Below are 17,542 nucleotides of genomic sequence, written 5' to 3'. Positions count from 1 at the left end.
TGACCAACAAAATATAAAATGTTGATAATATAAAAATATCTGCTAATTTTGATACTTTTCCCTATATATCTTTTGTATTTTTGTCGTATCATGCTATTAATTTCAACGGCTCGTATCTCAAAAACGAAAAAGGTTACCCACTTTTTATTATTTTATTTTCTGGAGTAAATTTTTAAAGCAGAATTCATATGTGAAATTTAAAAAAAATCCATTGTGTAGTTTAATTACGTACACTTCGCCTTAATTGTTTGACAGTCGCTAGCTAACGTGTTACATCACAATCCTCTTTTCCTATTTACATATTGACTTGTTAAAAAAACAACAAGCGACACGAGTCTTTCAATATGTCCGGTGACCCAAGCCACATATCACTTATCACCTCATCTTAAGATCAAATACATAGATTAACTTGAAGTATCATGTTTTACCGATACCTGTATTGTATATGCATGAACCGTAACATATAAATGTGTGTTAGGTACAACGAATACACCAATCAAACCTGCTTCTGTAGTAGACAACGTTTTACAGTATGTCTTCCGAGAATTAAAAAAAAGTCTGCACAGTGACGTTTCTTATTGTTTGTTAATAATGAAATCTAAAGTGTTTAATTTGGATTACAAAATATTAGAAAAGTTTCATAAACATATTTTGTTTAAAAGTGTATGTTAAAAATTCGTTAAATGTAAGTGTTTATGTAATATTAGTGATAATGTATTGAAAATAAATATAAATACAAAAATGTTTGTAAATAGTTATAATTTTAAAGAAGTTTTATAATAATTGTATTTTACAAAATTATGTTCAAAATATAAATAATAAATTTAATGAAGTTGTAATAAATAGTGTTATGTCAAAAACAATTCTCGGAAAACGTCCTTTGTGACTCTTCAAAACTGATTGTTTAATTTTATAGGTATCAGATTATAACTTGACCTAGAAGAAAGACGGTATTCCGTAAATAACGGCTTTGCTTACATACTATTTTCATTATACAGGAGACTTTAAATATCGATTATATATTAAGTACGTTTATAGAATGATATGCAGGCGCAGTATGGAAAATCGATAGACAAAATTCAAAAACATATCTGATTTGATAGTTTGGATTTATTATTCTACCCACAATTGTGACTTTGTAATGAGCATGTACAGTAGTACACTTCGCACCTTATGATGTGTTATTTTTCATTAAATGTTATTTACAGGTGCAAGTTAATTGAGCTATTTGTTCACATGCATTAAAGGTGTCAATATGTATTTCTTTGCTTATTGTCAATAACATAACTGTGTACGCATTTAAGTGTTTATTAGATGTGTTAGTCTTTCCTGTTCAATTATAATGAGACCTTAAAGGAATCGAAGTCATTGATGAAATTCGGAAGTTACATAATACAATATACTATTAATTTTGATATTACTAGTATACAGAAAAAAACAAATACTTATTCCGTCCCCCAAATCAAGTACCTTTGCAAATTATGTGTAATTATAGATAGTCCGAAACGGAAATTTTGTCTATGAGTCTTAAATGTCCATCAGATGAAGGACACAACATCCGGTTACCTTTAATTTCGTTGTCCTTCCAAAATAACCCAAACGGAATACTTATTAGCGTGATACCTTTAGGACGATGAGGTATGATGTCTGATTTATTGTAGAAGGAAGAGAAGCGACACACAAAATGAGATCTTCTCTTTTGATAGGCTTAGCTTGCTTAACCTGCGTATTGAATGCACCACGGTTGCTATGATTGCTAAGATTCACGTCATTTGATATGTGGTGGTATTTGATCGATTTTCAATCATACCATATATCCTTATTTATATATTTAGTATGATGTTTAAACCTATTTCAAAGATTCCTGAGTTTTTTTATATTTGGCACAGAAACATAGTATTTATGAAGACAGGAACTGGTAGACATTTTAGGCATATTCTGATCTCATGGTACTGCTCATTTGAAATACAATCTGAAACTTGTTTCGACTATAACCATACCTGCACGAGGATCATATTCATGCACAGTGGATACCATTTGTAGCTTATTAACACTCTCCACATTATGAGGTAACTAAAACCGGATATTATTTAGAAATTGGGCCTTGTCTTTTACCAATCTTTCCACTTTTTATTAATTGCAAACTATAATTAGGAAATATTTTTTTACGAAATGCGTTGTCTCTGTTATATTGTAAATATACGGAATGTGATGAGACTGTCAACAAAGTGAGAGGTTTAGCGCTATAAAACCAGGTTTATTCCGACATTTTCTACATTTGAAAATGCCTGTACCTAGTCAGGAATATAACAATGTTTGTCTATTCGTTTTTGATATGTTTTGTCATATGATTTTGCCATGTGATTAGGGATTTTCCGATTTGATTTTCCTCTGAATTCAGTATTTTTGTGATTTTTATTTTTTATCCCGCACAACATTGTTAAATGTAGTGTTGACCCTCTTGTAAGTTATATTAAAACGGCCGTGCCAGTAGATTTTGTTATTCCTTAATAAAAAATTAATTTCATTGTGCCATTGGTAACAGTTATACCTTGAAATTTATTGCAATGTCTGTAGCGCATTTATTTAGTATGTCTATGAAAAAACATTCGGAGTTTATTCGATTAGTTTTTGTATCGGTATAGTTAAACGTTCAAGGTCAAACGTATCATTGTCTTTGTTTCAGCTCTTGATTATCGTTTTAAACTGAACCACAATACCATCAATGTATGTTTTATACAATACAGCACAATAACATAAAATATTGTATTGTATATGTTTTATATATATAGCGCATGCAATATAATCATTATTGTCCGATCGACTATAGAACCTATATGACCTAACTAAATGGCGTATAACCATTTGAGTTTTGATCATTAGATATATCCAAAGACAGCTTTCTTTATTTCAATAGTTTGCAACATAACTTCGAACGCATCTCCTTGTATGATGTGTGTGTGTTGTTTAATGTTAAAATTAAGTTTGAAATACTTGAACATGCTTTCATACTTGTCTTTATTGTGTGCTATGAATAGATTTTCATATTAAGACGATACAGAGCTTGATGAATTGTATTTTGTTCCTAAAGTGTATTTAGTATATTTAGTTTATTTTGGTCATTCGATATTTCTCTCATTCGGTACTACGAGCAAGGAGTCAGAAAAAAATAGAACATTCACGATATTCGAACATTCGAATAATATTCGGTATTCAAATGCAAAAACACAAAAATACTCAAATACGAGGAAAATTCAAAACGGAAAGTCCCTAATCAAATGGCAAAATCAAAGGATAAAACACATCAAACTAATGGGTTCAGTATTTTTGTAATTTTACTTTTTTATTTTGATTTGAATAGCATAAGTTGTATGCAACATTCATAATTCGCAATTATTTTACTTATGTTGCTGTTAATTGTAGGACACCGACTTGTGAATGTTTACATTTGTGTCATATAGTAATTTTGTTCATGAATGGTAGTAACTGTAAAGAACATTAGAAATTGACAACTGTATTGTAATAAATAAATGACAAACAAAACAACTATTTTGAAGTTTAAGTGAAGTTGTAGCTCACACAAAGTAGTCTATAAATTTGTCAACGAGCAGCAATCTTGTTTGTGTATGACATAATAATAACCTAGACAAAAATAAAAAGTCCTTTCAAACTTTCCAATAGATTACAAAATTTAACGAATTGGAAATAAAACACTCGATAAACATGCTTATGAAGTCAGGATCCTCTGGCCTTTGTTAGTCTTGTATTATTTTAATTTTAGTTTCTTGTGTACAATTTGGAAATAAGTATGGCGTTCATTATCACTGAACTAGTATATTTTTGTTTAGGGGCCAGCTGAAGGACTTCTCCGGGTGAGTGAATGTCTCGCTACATTGAAGACCTGTTGGTGACCTTCTGCTGTTGTTTTTTTCTATGGTCGGGTTGTTGTCTCTTTGGCACATTCCCCATTTCCATTCTCAATTTTACAATGAAAGACTAGTATGCAGCACAATTTTTAAAGTATTTGCCAAACATATCGAGTAAGGGACTATTTCGGACTAGTACATTCGTTCAAAAAATGATAAAAAAAACTGATCAAATATGCCTAGCTTATAATTGAATAATTATAGACTTGAATTTTTAAATCACGACGTTTGTGTGATTCAATTGGAGAGCTGGAACAGTAAATTTGTCAAGAAAAAATATTTTGCAAGTAAAGGCCAATGGCAAGATGGAAAAATCGTAACAATCTTCTCTGGATCTTGCATAATTTTATTACCATGACCATTAATTTATGAGAAAGAGACCAATTATGAGATATTAACAGAACATTATATATCTTGAAAATTAACTAAGACATGTTTAAGCTACAATGCTAGTGGGAAGAAATGTCTGTAATTGCTTGTAGTCTTAAATGTGATTGCAAATACGAAGGTGTGATATGATTGTTAATGTGAATCCATACCTCACTGTACAGCCTTTAACACTGAGTAAAACCGACACAGAATAGCCAGTTATTATTGTTCATAATTTAAAAAAGAAGATGTGGTATGATTGCCAATGAGACAACAATAAACCGTTTTGAATATCTTAAATTAAATTATTAATTTGGTGTAATTAACAGTTGAATTACAAGTTTTATTTCATTAAACCATTAAGAACATATAATCAAGGCAAACAGTGTGTAAATTATATCAAAACCACATAGGGGATTTACAAGGTGGATAGTGCATGTAAAGCAGTAGATATTCCCACTGTCGTTATACTCGATATCGGTCCTATAGGATTTGATTCAATTTTACCTTTTTAGTATTTACCTGAATTATATGGTCTTAATGAATTTATAAAATTTGAACTTCAGTAAACTTATGTCGTTTCTTTTTTATGATTACTTATAGCTTAGTCTTTTGTTAAGCCTTTGTCGTCACTGAAGTTATAATTTGTGTAAATCAATCTTAAGTGAAAACAGTTTTAAAAATTACTTGTCTGTTTTCAAAACACAATTAACATTTGCACGCTATCGAAATCTGTCAACTGTACAAACCAGATGGTAGATATGATATGTTTTAATGACTAAGTTGTATGTTGTACGGTTAAATAAAATATATAAAGAAGGAAATCGGTCGGTTATGATATTATAGTATTGTCATACGTTCTTAGTAATTTCCATATATGCCATACTTGCAAGAACTTATTTAGGATGGCAAACTATTTTTGACAATTGAATAAAATAATCATTTGAAATCATGAGAAGTAGTTTGTTTATTTTTATACAGAAATACATTATCATTCAACATAAAGTATAATTACTAGTATATTTTTACTTGATACAGACCACAATTATTTGTTTTCCTTGTTTTGCATCTGAGGAACCGCAATAGCCATTTCAACTGTGGATTCATTTAATTTCGTTGGTACATGTCTGCAGACAATCCATTGGATATTTGGGCTTGGCTGAATGTTTCAATTCATGGTTTACCGTTACTTATATGGTCAACTTAAATTTGTATCCTACGAATGAAAATGAATAACAGTGTGTTGGTTTTGATATTGATTTTCATTAATATGAAATAATATTCTGAACATCTTTGTCATATCTGTTAATGTATGTATACTGTAAGAATGTGCATTCATTTAAATATGTTATATAATTCAAGTATACTATGACATGTTTTTAGCACACTATTTTGCACGATCAGTTGTTTATGTGCTTTGAATTTTGTCAGTGGAAGTGACCGAACAAGTAAGTGTTGGTTTAGTTTTAAAAAACTTGAACGAGAATAGCAAATATCATTAAACAGCATCAACGTTTATAGAATTATTTTATAGATATATCTAATAATTCCGTGCTTAAATATAGAAGGACATTTTCATCATAATCATCTGATTGCTATTTTCCAAAGATATTAAGCGTTCGGTATAACACTGTATCAAAAAGAATAATTTAGATAAATGAATGCACCTCTTTATTTATTATGAAAAAAAAATAAGAACAAAAACAACGAACGTCGAGGACAATTAAAACGAAATGTCCTCAATTATATGGCAAATTCAAAAGATCAAACACATCTTACAAATGGATAACAACTGTCATACTCCTAATTTGGGAAATGCATTTTCTTAAACCTGGATTTATAGCTAGCTAAACCTCTCATTTGTATAACAGTTGCATACAATTCCTTTAAATTGACGACAATGTTTGAACAAAAGAAACAGACATCATAGATAAAACATTATCAATGTTGGGGTATCACAATCAACCATTGAGTTATTATCTTAATCACTATGAAAACAAAGATATATGTAACAAAGCAACACAGTAAGGCATATATACACAATGCATATTAGATAACATGTGGCTGCATACACTATTGAATATGTGTTTATTTTTGTAATACCTTCTTTCATGTCAAAATATAATTTTATGCAGCCACATGTTATCTAATGTGCTTTGTGTATATCCCTTGTTGTGTTATTATTATTTAAAAAAGCGATCGTACTGTGTGCGGGTACAGTTATAAAAATAATCAAGTGTCGATGATCTATCTTTAATAGTAACTTTTGCTGCATGTTAAGATGAATACGATTAAGAGTTTGTAATATTGTGATATATTGGAACCACGTTAAAAGGACAAAGACACTCAAGATATACTCCAAAAATGAGGGAAGCCTATACCTCATAGTCAGCTATTAAAAGGCTCCTTTTTGACAAAGTAAAACAATTCAAAAGAGAAAACTAACGGTATAATTCATGAACACACAATGAACAAAAACAAAATATGTAACACATAAACAAACGACAACCACTTAATAACATGCTTCTGACTTAGGACAGGCACATTCATAGATAATATGGCGGGGTTAAACATGTTAGCGGGAACCCAACGTCTACTGTTGTCCATATCCATCAATCTGTTCCAGTATCTAACCATATTACACTACCTTTGAAACAAACTTGTGAACTCCTGAAAGGTTTCTTATGGCCATTTTTGGAACACTGTCGACACAATAAAAGTCATTATCACCCCACACTGAAGAACAAGATGTTAAATTCAAATCATATATTAAATTTGTATATTCGTTTTGAAGTTGAGTGGAAATTGGAAACACCCGTATTTTTAAGAGGAAATGCTTCTATTGTGTGCATGATTCCTGATGAGAATGACATACCAGGTCACATGGCCTGGACAAAAGATGGGAAACTTATTGGTTTGAATATAGCTTCAAGTAATTCAACAAAATATGAATTATCTACAAAATACAGCATGAGTTCAATGGTGTACACACTTATAATAAAAGATGTCGCCTTGGACGACTTAAATATGGTTTACAAGTGTGAATCGGGATTCTCATCAGCTGCAGGAATTCTTCCTCTAAACGAAGACACATTTGTAGGTAAGTGCACAATCTTAAGAACAGTCACAACTGTCGCTTCATACTATACACCTCGCCAAAAGTTAAGCAACACCTAAATGTGTTTGCTTCTAATTTTTGTTTTACAATTAAATATATTTTTTTTAAATCTATTGGTAATCGACTGGTGAAAATTCAGGTCTGAATTTTATTCCTAGGTACATCAAAAAACGTGATTACGGAAGCTACATACACGTTTATTCCTTCCATGTTTAGCGCAATGAAATGTAACTGTTAACCGCAGACTAAATTGTGCCAATTTACGTGCCTGTAGACCAGTCAAAAGACCATTGCATCGCCAGGCTCGTCATTAGTGGTCACGTGATCACCGCAATTGGACTTGAGACAAATCACGTCAAGTCCATTGGTCTGACGAGTGCATATTCCTCCTACTTCATATTGATAGGCACATGCGCGTATGGCGTCCTCAGGATACAGCATACCAGAAACATGACATCCTTGTAACTACAACGTTTGGTTATCGGGGTTTGACAGTTTGGGAATGCTTTGTATTTGACTGCAAAATTGACCTTGATGGTCTGGATTGGACTATAACGGGTTAAAAATATCGCGATAAAATCATCCGAGATAACGTTGTGCCACATTTTGACAATAAAAATCTTGCAACTAGACCGATATTCATGGACGATAATACTTGACCAACGAGAGAACGCTAATATCCGATAATTTACATCAGGAGGCAATTGGCACGATTCCTTGGTCACCCATAGTACCGGATATGGTTTCCATTTAGCATGTTTGAGATGATATTGCTCGAAAAGTCAACATCAGGGTTCCTGCTAGTAAGAATTTACAGGAATTACAAGCAGTCTTGATTGATGAATGGCAAATAATTTCTGTTAGAACATTACGACACTTAGTTCAAAGTACGAGACGACGTATGGCTGATTTTTTCCGGAAGCGTGGAGGATCCAATCGCTACTGACCTAAATTGTACTTTAATTTTGTACAAATTGTCACTCTCGAGTTTTGTGTATAGTGCAGAGAAAACTTAATAAAAACTTCAGTTAAAGTTAAAACTTTATTTTGCATTTTATTTTGCCATTTTACAACCATTTGCCCAAAATAAAACAGTCAAAAGTTCAATCATTAAAACAGTCCAAACTTTCAATTTTCAATTAAAATTCTTTATGTTTTCTTATAAAAACAAAAATTCGATTCATTGTATTAATAATTCGATAAGTTATAAATTCAGTAAAAACCGATTCTTGAAAATTATCAGGCGTTGCTTAACTTTTGGTGAGGTGTATATGTTCCGGTCCATATGAGTATTTGGACCGTACGCGTACGGTCCGGACCATATACGCATACTCGTACGGTCCGACCATACGCGTACGGTCGGACCGTATAAGTATACGCGTATGGTCCATTACATACAGTACCATACATGTTATTGGATCATATGGGTTAAATTTAAACAAACATTAATCACAATCTTTATTTTTAGTTTTATAAATTTTTATCATTACAATTAGATGGATAAAATGAACAATGTTTTACATTTACATTTTTGCAGTTCATTCATGTTCTTTTGCATTTGCATTTTTTTGTAATGTTTCTAATATTCTAAAACAATTGTCCTCCCACATTATGTTTACTTCCAATATCGTCAATTTCAATGATCATAATTCAATTAATGTATAATTCTGATCGACATGCTAAAACAAGATATTAACAGATTTAATTAGCGTGAATTTTATAGTTAAAAAATAAAGTTTTTATTTCAATTACAATTGAACTTTTCCATATTAATTTGAGAGTTAAGTTATTTTGATCTGTTACATGCATTTGTAACTTATAAATTTAAGCATCTTCTTAATGATATAAATCAGACAGTACGCGTACGGTCCGACCGTATGAGTATTTTGAAAAAGTACGCATACGGTGCAGACCGTACGCGTACGGTCCAAATACTCATACGGTCTGGAACATATATATTTGTGGTTTAACAAAATGTGTCAAGTTCCAATTGATGTAAATTTGCAGTCTGCGTGACGAACATGGGCATCAGAATGTTCATCTATTATATAATTTATGGAAATAAAAAAACCAGATATATATATCAAATAATAATTGATTTTTAAAGATATGTCACATATGTCTATTTTTTTACATTAGCTAGAAGTAAGGGGGAAGATTGAGGTCTCACGAAACTTGTTTTCGCCTGTCAGGAGACTCTGGCTTTTGTTTGTCTGGTGTGTTTTTCAATTTTAGAGTATTATATGTTTTGGAGTTTAGTATAAGGTCCAGCTTCACTGAAAACGTACACATTTTTTGGGGACCAGCTAGAAACCGGATTAGGGTGCGGGATTTTCTTGCTGTGTTGAAGACCCTTTAGTTGCTTCGGACTTTTCTGGTCTGTTATCGGCTTGTCTCTTCGACACATTCCCCATTTCTATTATCAATTCTATTAGAACCATTGTGTAGTTGAACTGCTGAATACTATCTCTATTTCGAAAAAAAACCAATTTCTCAAAAAAAGCATTGTATTACAATTGTATTAGAGTTTAGCTAATACATATATAATAATGGCATTTTGTATACTTACTTTATCAGCAACAATATCAAATGACCCCGATGAAGTCAGTTTCAGAAAATACAAGTATTTCTTTTATCGGCAATTTGTCTTTAGAAATCATAGAAATAATGAACTCCGAGGAACATTCAAAATTGAAAGACAATAATCAAATTGCGAAATATAATGCAAACCCATCAAACAAATGGATATTGACTGTTATATTCATGACTTTGTACTGCCATGTTCTAATGTAGAAATATTGTGATATAAACCTGGTTTAATAGGTAGGCAAACCTCTCAACTATGCGTGAACAAAACAAACAGTAAAAATGTCATAAATAGGGATACAGAAGTTAACATTATGTTATAATCTTAATCATTTAAAACCAAAATAAATATGTAACAAATAGTACTAATGCGGACAAACAATGCACAGTAGCAAAAATGACAGATTAAAATACAAAAAAAATTACAATAGCACAATAGTGCAATAACAGGATGGATAGTTTAGACAGTAAAAGTATAAAAATCAATTTTAAATATTTAAAAAGGGGTTCAATGATCTTTAACTATCTTTATAAAGCATTTACTATATAACATTGAAAATCTTGAATTAACCATTGTATCTGTCATTCATTGATGGATATCACGCTACTTAACTGAATGATTTAAAACAGATATATATGTAAATCTAATGCCATTATTATTTATCAATAATTTGTAAATTTTTTTGAAAAACTAAGGCTTTTCTACCTCAGGCATAGATTTCTTTAGCTGTATTTGGCAAAACTTTTAGGAATTTTGGTCCTCAATGCTCTTCAATTTCGTACTTTATTTAGCCTTTTTAATTTTTTTTTGGATTCGGGCGTCACTGATGAGTCTTTTGTAGACGAAACGCGCGTCTGGCGTATATACTAAATTTAGTCCTGGTATCTATGATCAGTTTATTATTGTAAAGGATTACAATACGCGTTATACTCTCTGTCTCTTTGTTTGTATCCGAAGAAGTCAACATTTAATTTTCGGAATGTGTTGACATGTAATTTTCCTACTAATAAGCAAACATATCAGCGTTTTGCACCTAGAAAACTTTTTTGGAATTGTCGTTTAAAACTCAATTTTCGACAGTAAAATTAGCAATGGACGTCCAAAAGGCTTCAACTGCGATACAATTATATATCTGAATTCTTATCTCAAAATTCTTTGTTTCACAGCACTACCGCGAAAAAAAGATATATCAAGAAAATTTACCATGAAAGACGGCTTAATTCATGTTGTGTTGGAAGTATCATCCGTTTATCCGCTCCCAAAATGTGTGGCTGCATTTAAGGTAAATAGATTAAAAAAAATCAGCTTTATCTTCAAATTGGTATCATCATTTATTTATTTATTTATTAGTATTTGATAGTTGTTTTCTTTAAACATCATTCGTTTGAACACTATGTAGAGTTAAAATCATACTCAAGCAGGTTTCTAAAAGGATTAAAAATGTAAGATGTAAAATAATCCCACTTATGAGTATGGTTTAGCACTACATAATATACTCCTCATTACATGTCTCACAACAAAGGTGACCTCCATAAGTGAAATGCAATGCTAAGAAATCAAACAAATATCAATCAGTCTTTACATTACTATTACATTGTATTGTACAACGATTACTCTACCAACACTATTATTGTGTTTTTATTATTATCTAGCCGTACTTTTGGGCAAATCAGCTGTTTTAACTGTAAGAAAACTCTTGAAAAAATAGAAATTAGGAGAGAGTAAGAAACTGAAAATATAGTCATACATTTAAGATAAAGATATTGAAGAACTTGAAAAAAAATATTACCAAAATTTACGAAAAAAAAGACTAATACTGTCGCAAATTATATATTCTAAAAGTCATGTACGTTCGTACAACAAAGTTTACATTAAAATTATATAATTGTCCCGAATAAACAGCTGTCATGGATGCAAAGAGCTATTGGAGAAACAATTGTTTAATAAAAATATAAATCTTTGTAAGATCTAGTTCAAATATTTATAGTTGTTCACTTGCTTTCCATCACGATATAATTAACGAGACGTTTTTTCAAACACAACCAAATCACCCACCATGACAGCATTTTGTCCAATCACAGAAAGGATGCGTATTCTGTTGCCATAGTTAAGCGTCCTTAAGTTCATACGGCACAAACCGAAACTTTATCGACTACGTCGGAAAAAAGAAGATTATAAGATTATAACGGTTCAAGATGATGAACTGAATAGCATTGAAAAGTACACAATGCCCTGCTAAAGTGATTAATATATATTTGAGACAAAACTAGAGAAGTGAATGGATGAAAGGGATAAATTGGTCTGCGATTGGGATATTACAGAAAACGAATGATCAGATGTTTTTATGAAATGGAACTTAATAAATCTTCTGCATGAGACAGTTAACAGTCAGGTTGTATAGAAAAGTTTGGAATAAATTAACTACATAGTTGTAAACATTCTTCATATTAGATATAGAGTATAAACAGTTTTATATTAACCGCATACAAGTGTATTAACACTATTTTTTTTAAAAGGTGTTTCCTTGTCACTTTATAGTTACCGTTCTAATTCTCTGGTACGCTCTAGCACAACAGATAAAAAAATCCTATCAAAACATATGAAAGAAGAGCAGACTGGATATATGCAGAAAAGATTTATTGGTTTTAATCTTAGACATATACAACATATTATTGACTTCACTGATTTATACAAAATTAGAGAGGCGATATAGTCTAGTTGATATTCCTAAAGCGTTTTACTCTTTTTAAGATATTTTCTGTTTTCAGTTTTAAAACATTTCGAATTCAATGTTTCTTTTATAAGATTCGTTAAGTCTTTGTATAGTGGTATTCAAACATGTCTTAAATATAATGGTTTGATGTCTGATATCTTTACAAACACCAGGGGTATACACCAAGGAAGTCTTCAATCGGTCTTACTATTTGTTTTATCGGTGGAAATAATAGCGTCATGGTTAATAAGCAATACCGGTTTTATTAGTATCAAAATTAATTTGGATTGCAAAACTCATAGAATAAAAATGTCACAACTAGCTGACGATGCTACTTTATTTTCTTCTTCTAAACATGACGTTCACTTCGCTATGAAAGAAAGTGAAATATTTGGTTCTTATTCTGGATTAAAATTTAACAGAAACAGAGGGGTTATGGTTAGCAAAGCTTAAATCGGGTAAAGACAAAATTAAGGGAATCAACTGGAACAATAGACCAGTTAAAACTCTTGGCATATATTTTATTATTGACGAGAGGACTGCGGAAAACCGAATTGGGAAAATGAAAAAGAAAAGATGCATCAATTATTTTATTTTTGAAATAAAAGAAATCTTACTGTTTTTGACAAATTTTGATAACTAAATCAAATTTGTTTGCCTATTTTCACTTTTTATGGGAACTCTATAGCTCCAATGAAATATTTGAAAACAATAGAAAAAGGTTGTTTTAATTGTTTTTGGGATAACAAGCCAGATATAATAAAAAGAAATTCGATCATTGGTCCACATGAACAGGGGATAATATTTTCTTTAGAAGCTTTGTGGGTTTAAAGACAAGTAAAAAAATTAAAATAACACTGAAATAATTTTATGCTTCCGATGCGCTTTTCTGTATTTAGTAAGTGATTGTGGAAGCGATTTGAAAACTATACCTACGCACTATTTTCATAGTTTTGGTTCAAACTGGTTGGTATGGCTTTTTAAACTATTTTAATAAGACCGTACTGGTGAGTCGTACATGTATGTAGACGAAACGTAAGTGTGACGTATCAAATTATGATACCTTTGATAACTATTTACATCACTGGGTTGATCCCACTGCTGGTAGACGTTTCCTATTCGAGGACATCACTAGCCCAGAAGTCAGCACTGCGGTGTTGACATGAATATTAATAATATGGATATTTTTTATATATATATATATTAACAGTTTGCGAAAGTATGAATAATTTGAAATACTAAGGATTTTCTTATCCTAGGAACGAAAAACCCTAGCCGTATTTGGTAACACAATGTGAAGTATTAGGTCCTCAATCCTCTTCATCTTTACACGTGTTTTACTTTTTTAACCTACGTGTCACTGATGAGTCTTATAGACGATACACACAAGAATTTTATAACAATATTCTAAGTTTTGGCAATAAACTGGTGGAGATCTAACGAAAGAAATATGAAACATTTACAGATATAAGAAAACAAAATTAGTATAATGAAACAATTCCTTTATTTCATTATAATATTATTAATTTGGTATTCAAATCAATAATAAAAAAACTAGGCAGCAAAGGCTTCCGCGGCTACAAAAAATACCTTACAAATGAAAATTTATTTCGACTTCAAACCATTATTCCACTACTAAATTGTCTATCCTACTTACTAGTACACATGGTCTATTAAAACAAAAACCTGATAATAGATTGTACAAATAAGGCATTTGAAAATAGTGAAATTAATTTCTTTTAAGTTTAAAAAAATTGTTTGAAGTACTTGACAAATTTTATGCATATATTGTTGATTATGAATCTGTTTAAAGTTTTGATTTTTCTACCCTATATACCACTTTACCTCATATTCTTATTATCGGAATTCAAATGGAGACTCACTGTTCACCACTAATAGCGGACCTGTTTTTTGTAAGATTCACTCGTGTATGTAACAACATAAGATATTTTAACGAGGGAAATGTATGTATTACTGACAAATTATTACACCAGGGTTTTCGATATCACAAACTAGTAAAAACATTTAGTATAATACTAAATTTTATTATTGGTAAAAGGACGTAAATATAACTAAACATGCAGACATCTTATACGTTCAGGTATTTCACATCCAATCTTTTATGGTAATATTCTTTACAAAGCACAACTATGTCAGTATTCACCTAAAAAGCTAACAAAATCTTTAAACATACTTATTAAGGAGGGATATAGTTATGATACTGTTGTCAGGTCATTAAAGATTGCATATTTTGGCTTTAATATTGATTGGCTTATAGGGTATGTCATTCGAATAAAACACAATTATTCTAAACCAGTTGTTGGCATGACGCAGGCTTTGTTCTTCTCATATATTTTTTGATGGTATAATACTAAACACCTAACGGAAGGGATTGTGCTTGATATTCATATGTAAAAGACATAATATTTTAACCAGTATATAATTAAGATCTGGAGCTGGCTTGTCAGTATCTGTTGAGTCTTTTGTTATTTATGTACTATTGTGATTTTGTTTATTTTCTTTTGTTACCAATTCTGACATCGGACTCGGACTTCTCTGAAACTGAGTTTTACTGTGTATAGTGTTGTGCGTTTGTTTTGTACATTGTCTAGAGGTAAAGGGGGAGGGTTGAGATATCAAAAAACATGTTAAACCCGGCCGCATTTTTTCGCCCATCTAAAGTCAGGAGCATCTGACTTTATTAGTCTTGTATGATTTTTAATTCTATTTTTGTGTGTATAATTGGGAGTTTAGTATGACGTCCATTATCACTGAACTAATATACATATATATTAGGGACCAGCTGAGGGACGCCTCCGGGTGCGGGAATTTCTCGCCGCGTTGAAGACCCATTGCTTGCCTTCGGCTGTTGTCTGCTCTATGTCTTTGACACATTCCCCATTTCCATCTTCAATGTTATGTTAATATAAAAAGAAGTTAATTTATATGAAAAGGTTCACTTATAAAATTATAATCAATATAAAAAAAATGTTTAAATAAATCTCTGCTTTATAATAAAAAATTGAACCAGCTGTTGGGCTAAAATGATGACTGCGTATACTTGATATTGATAAAGTGTTATATAAAAAAGTATTTAAATGTTAATTCCTATACCTAATAGAAAATAAACTTAAATCGGTTAAATAATAGTTATAAAAGCATATTTTAACTACAAAGAAACTTTTATTCGGGTGGACAATTGTAAGCAGACCTACCGAAATAGACTATTTACAGGATTTGTAATAACCTATATAAGCAACACGAAGTGCCACATGTGGAGCAGGATCGGCTTACCCATCCAGAGCACCTGAGATTACCCCTAGTTTTTGGTAGGGTTCGTGTTGTTTACTCTTTAGTTTTCTATGTTGTGTCATGTGTTCTATTATTTGTCTGTTTGTCTTTCCATTTTTAGCCAGGAGTTGTCAGTTTTATTTTCGATTTATGAGTTTGACTGTCCCTCTGGTATCTTTCGTCCCCCTTTTGTAAGCAGTCATTTTTGTATCTTTTGTACACAAACAAAAATTATGATCACGTGTGTCCTTATTTAGAAATTATTTGGAATAAAAAATATGAAGTTTATAGAAGAGAAAATAGCTTTTAAGATGAAGTTAAGACATTTAGTTTTTGGATATGAATTTCTGACGAAGAAAACATTTATTGAGGATGATTTTAGTCACGACAATTTGAACATATCTTTCGTCATCTATGAAACAGATATTTCATAATGTTAAAATGTAAAATCACAAAATGCCGGAACTAAGTGGAAAATTAACCATAAAACATAGAAGAAATCGATGTAAACATACGGTAATAATTAGTTTAAATATTTCTTTTCAGGCCAGAAACATAACAACATTTTCTACGACAAAGTATTCTAACGAATCTAGTTTATACTCAATGACTTTTGATTTAAATTATCAAACTGATGAATGTGGAAATATAACTACATACTGTGTAATTGGAAAAAAAGCAATCAGTAGTTTATATGCAGCTAACGAAGTTAAACATTGCGAACGTGAGTGAACATATATTTATGAGAATAAATATTCTAAATCATCTATAGAACAATTTCCTCGGAACTGTTTCTGATAGAAAGTAATCAAAAATACCCGACTCCAAGGTAAAGATATTAATGGACGGAACAAGTCAACAACAACTGGCATATTCCAGCATTGTTACATACATTTTTGTAGGATAAATCAGAAATGTTTTGAACACGTGTGTCCTTTTACTATCTTTTTCACCTTTTGGTCGGGTTGATGTATCTTTGACACAATTCATTCTCGATTTTATCTCATTGTTGTTATCTGTTATCTGTCTTTTTCACGAATATATACTTCTCGGTTCACTTTGCACGGGTATAATACGCACAAGTTATATTGAACATGCGTTAGTTTCATGAGACGAGATATCCATTACCAACTCGGTAGGTCATTGATAAATTTTGAAGGTTAATACAATGTTCTTCTCATCCATAGCAACGGAATAATAGGATGTCTTCATAATAATCAAAACACTCAAACAACTGGACCTTTTTTGTTAAATGGTATTTCATTCTGTATCGTACAAAAAAGTGTTCATACAAGCACGTACCACGATTCACGTAATAATTCTTAATCACATAAGATTTAAATATGGCTGGAATTCTAGAATACACAAACTCTACCGGCAAAAATTAAATTTAACTTCGTGATACTAATATCTTACCTGTTATATGCCCCAATCACATATCCCAAGGATTATAAAGTAGTATTTCGTAAGATATATGGTACTTTAAATTTTGACTATTACAAGTGACATTATTATTTACTTAACAAAGGTTATCTATA

The 17,542-nt window shown here is 31.1% G+C and overlaps 1 protein-coding gene across 1 annotated transcript; it reads left to right on the top strand.

Annotated features, from left to right (window-relative positions):
* The first annotated feature begins 528 nt into the window (after positions 1-528).
* Positions 529-16,736, top strand: LOC143076951 (uncharacterized). Its single transcript, XM_076252847.1, has 6 exons — positions 529-685; positions 1,890-2,069; positions 5,679-5,743; positions 7,090-7,395; positions 11,167-11,282; positions 16,551-16,736. The coding sequence occupies exons 2-6, from the start codon at positions 2,065-2,067 to the stop codon at positions 16,734-16,736; spliced, it is 678 nt and encodes a 225-aa protein (XP_076108962.1). The 5' UTR covers positions 529-685; positions 1,890-2,064.
* Positions 16,737-17,542: the final 806 nt, after the last annotated feature.

This window comes from Mytilus galloprovincialis, chromosome 5 (assembly GCF_965363235.1).
Source record: "Mytilus galloprovincialis chromosome 5, xbMytGall1.hap1.1, whole genome shotgun sequence".
NCBI classification, from domain to species: Eukaryota; Metazoa; Mollusca; class Bivalvia; order Mytilida; family Mytilidae; genus Mytilus; species Mytilus galloprovincialis.
Note: the sequence above shows the minus strand (reverse complement) of the source record. Positions and strands in the feature narration are given on the sequence as shown.

Coding starts and splice junctions, on each gene's coding strand:
- LOC143076951 (XM_076252847.1), top strand. Junction 5,744..7,089: donor CAGTGGAAGTGACCGAACAA/GTAAGTGTTGGT, acceptor TTCGTTTTGAAG/TTGAGTGGAAATTGGAAACA. Junction 11,283..16,550: donor AATGTGTGGCTGCATTTAAG/GTAAATAGATTA, acceptor ATTTCTTTTCAG/GCCAGAAACATAACAACATT.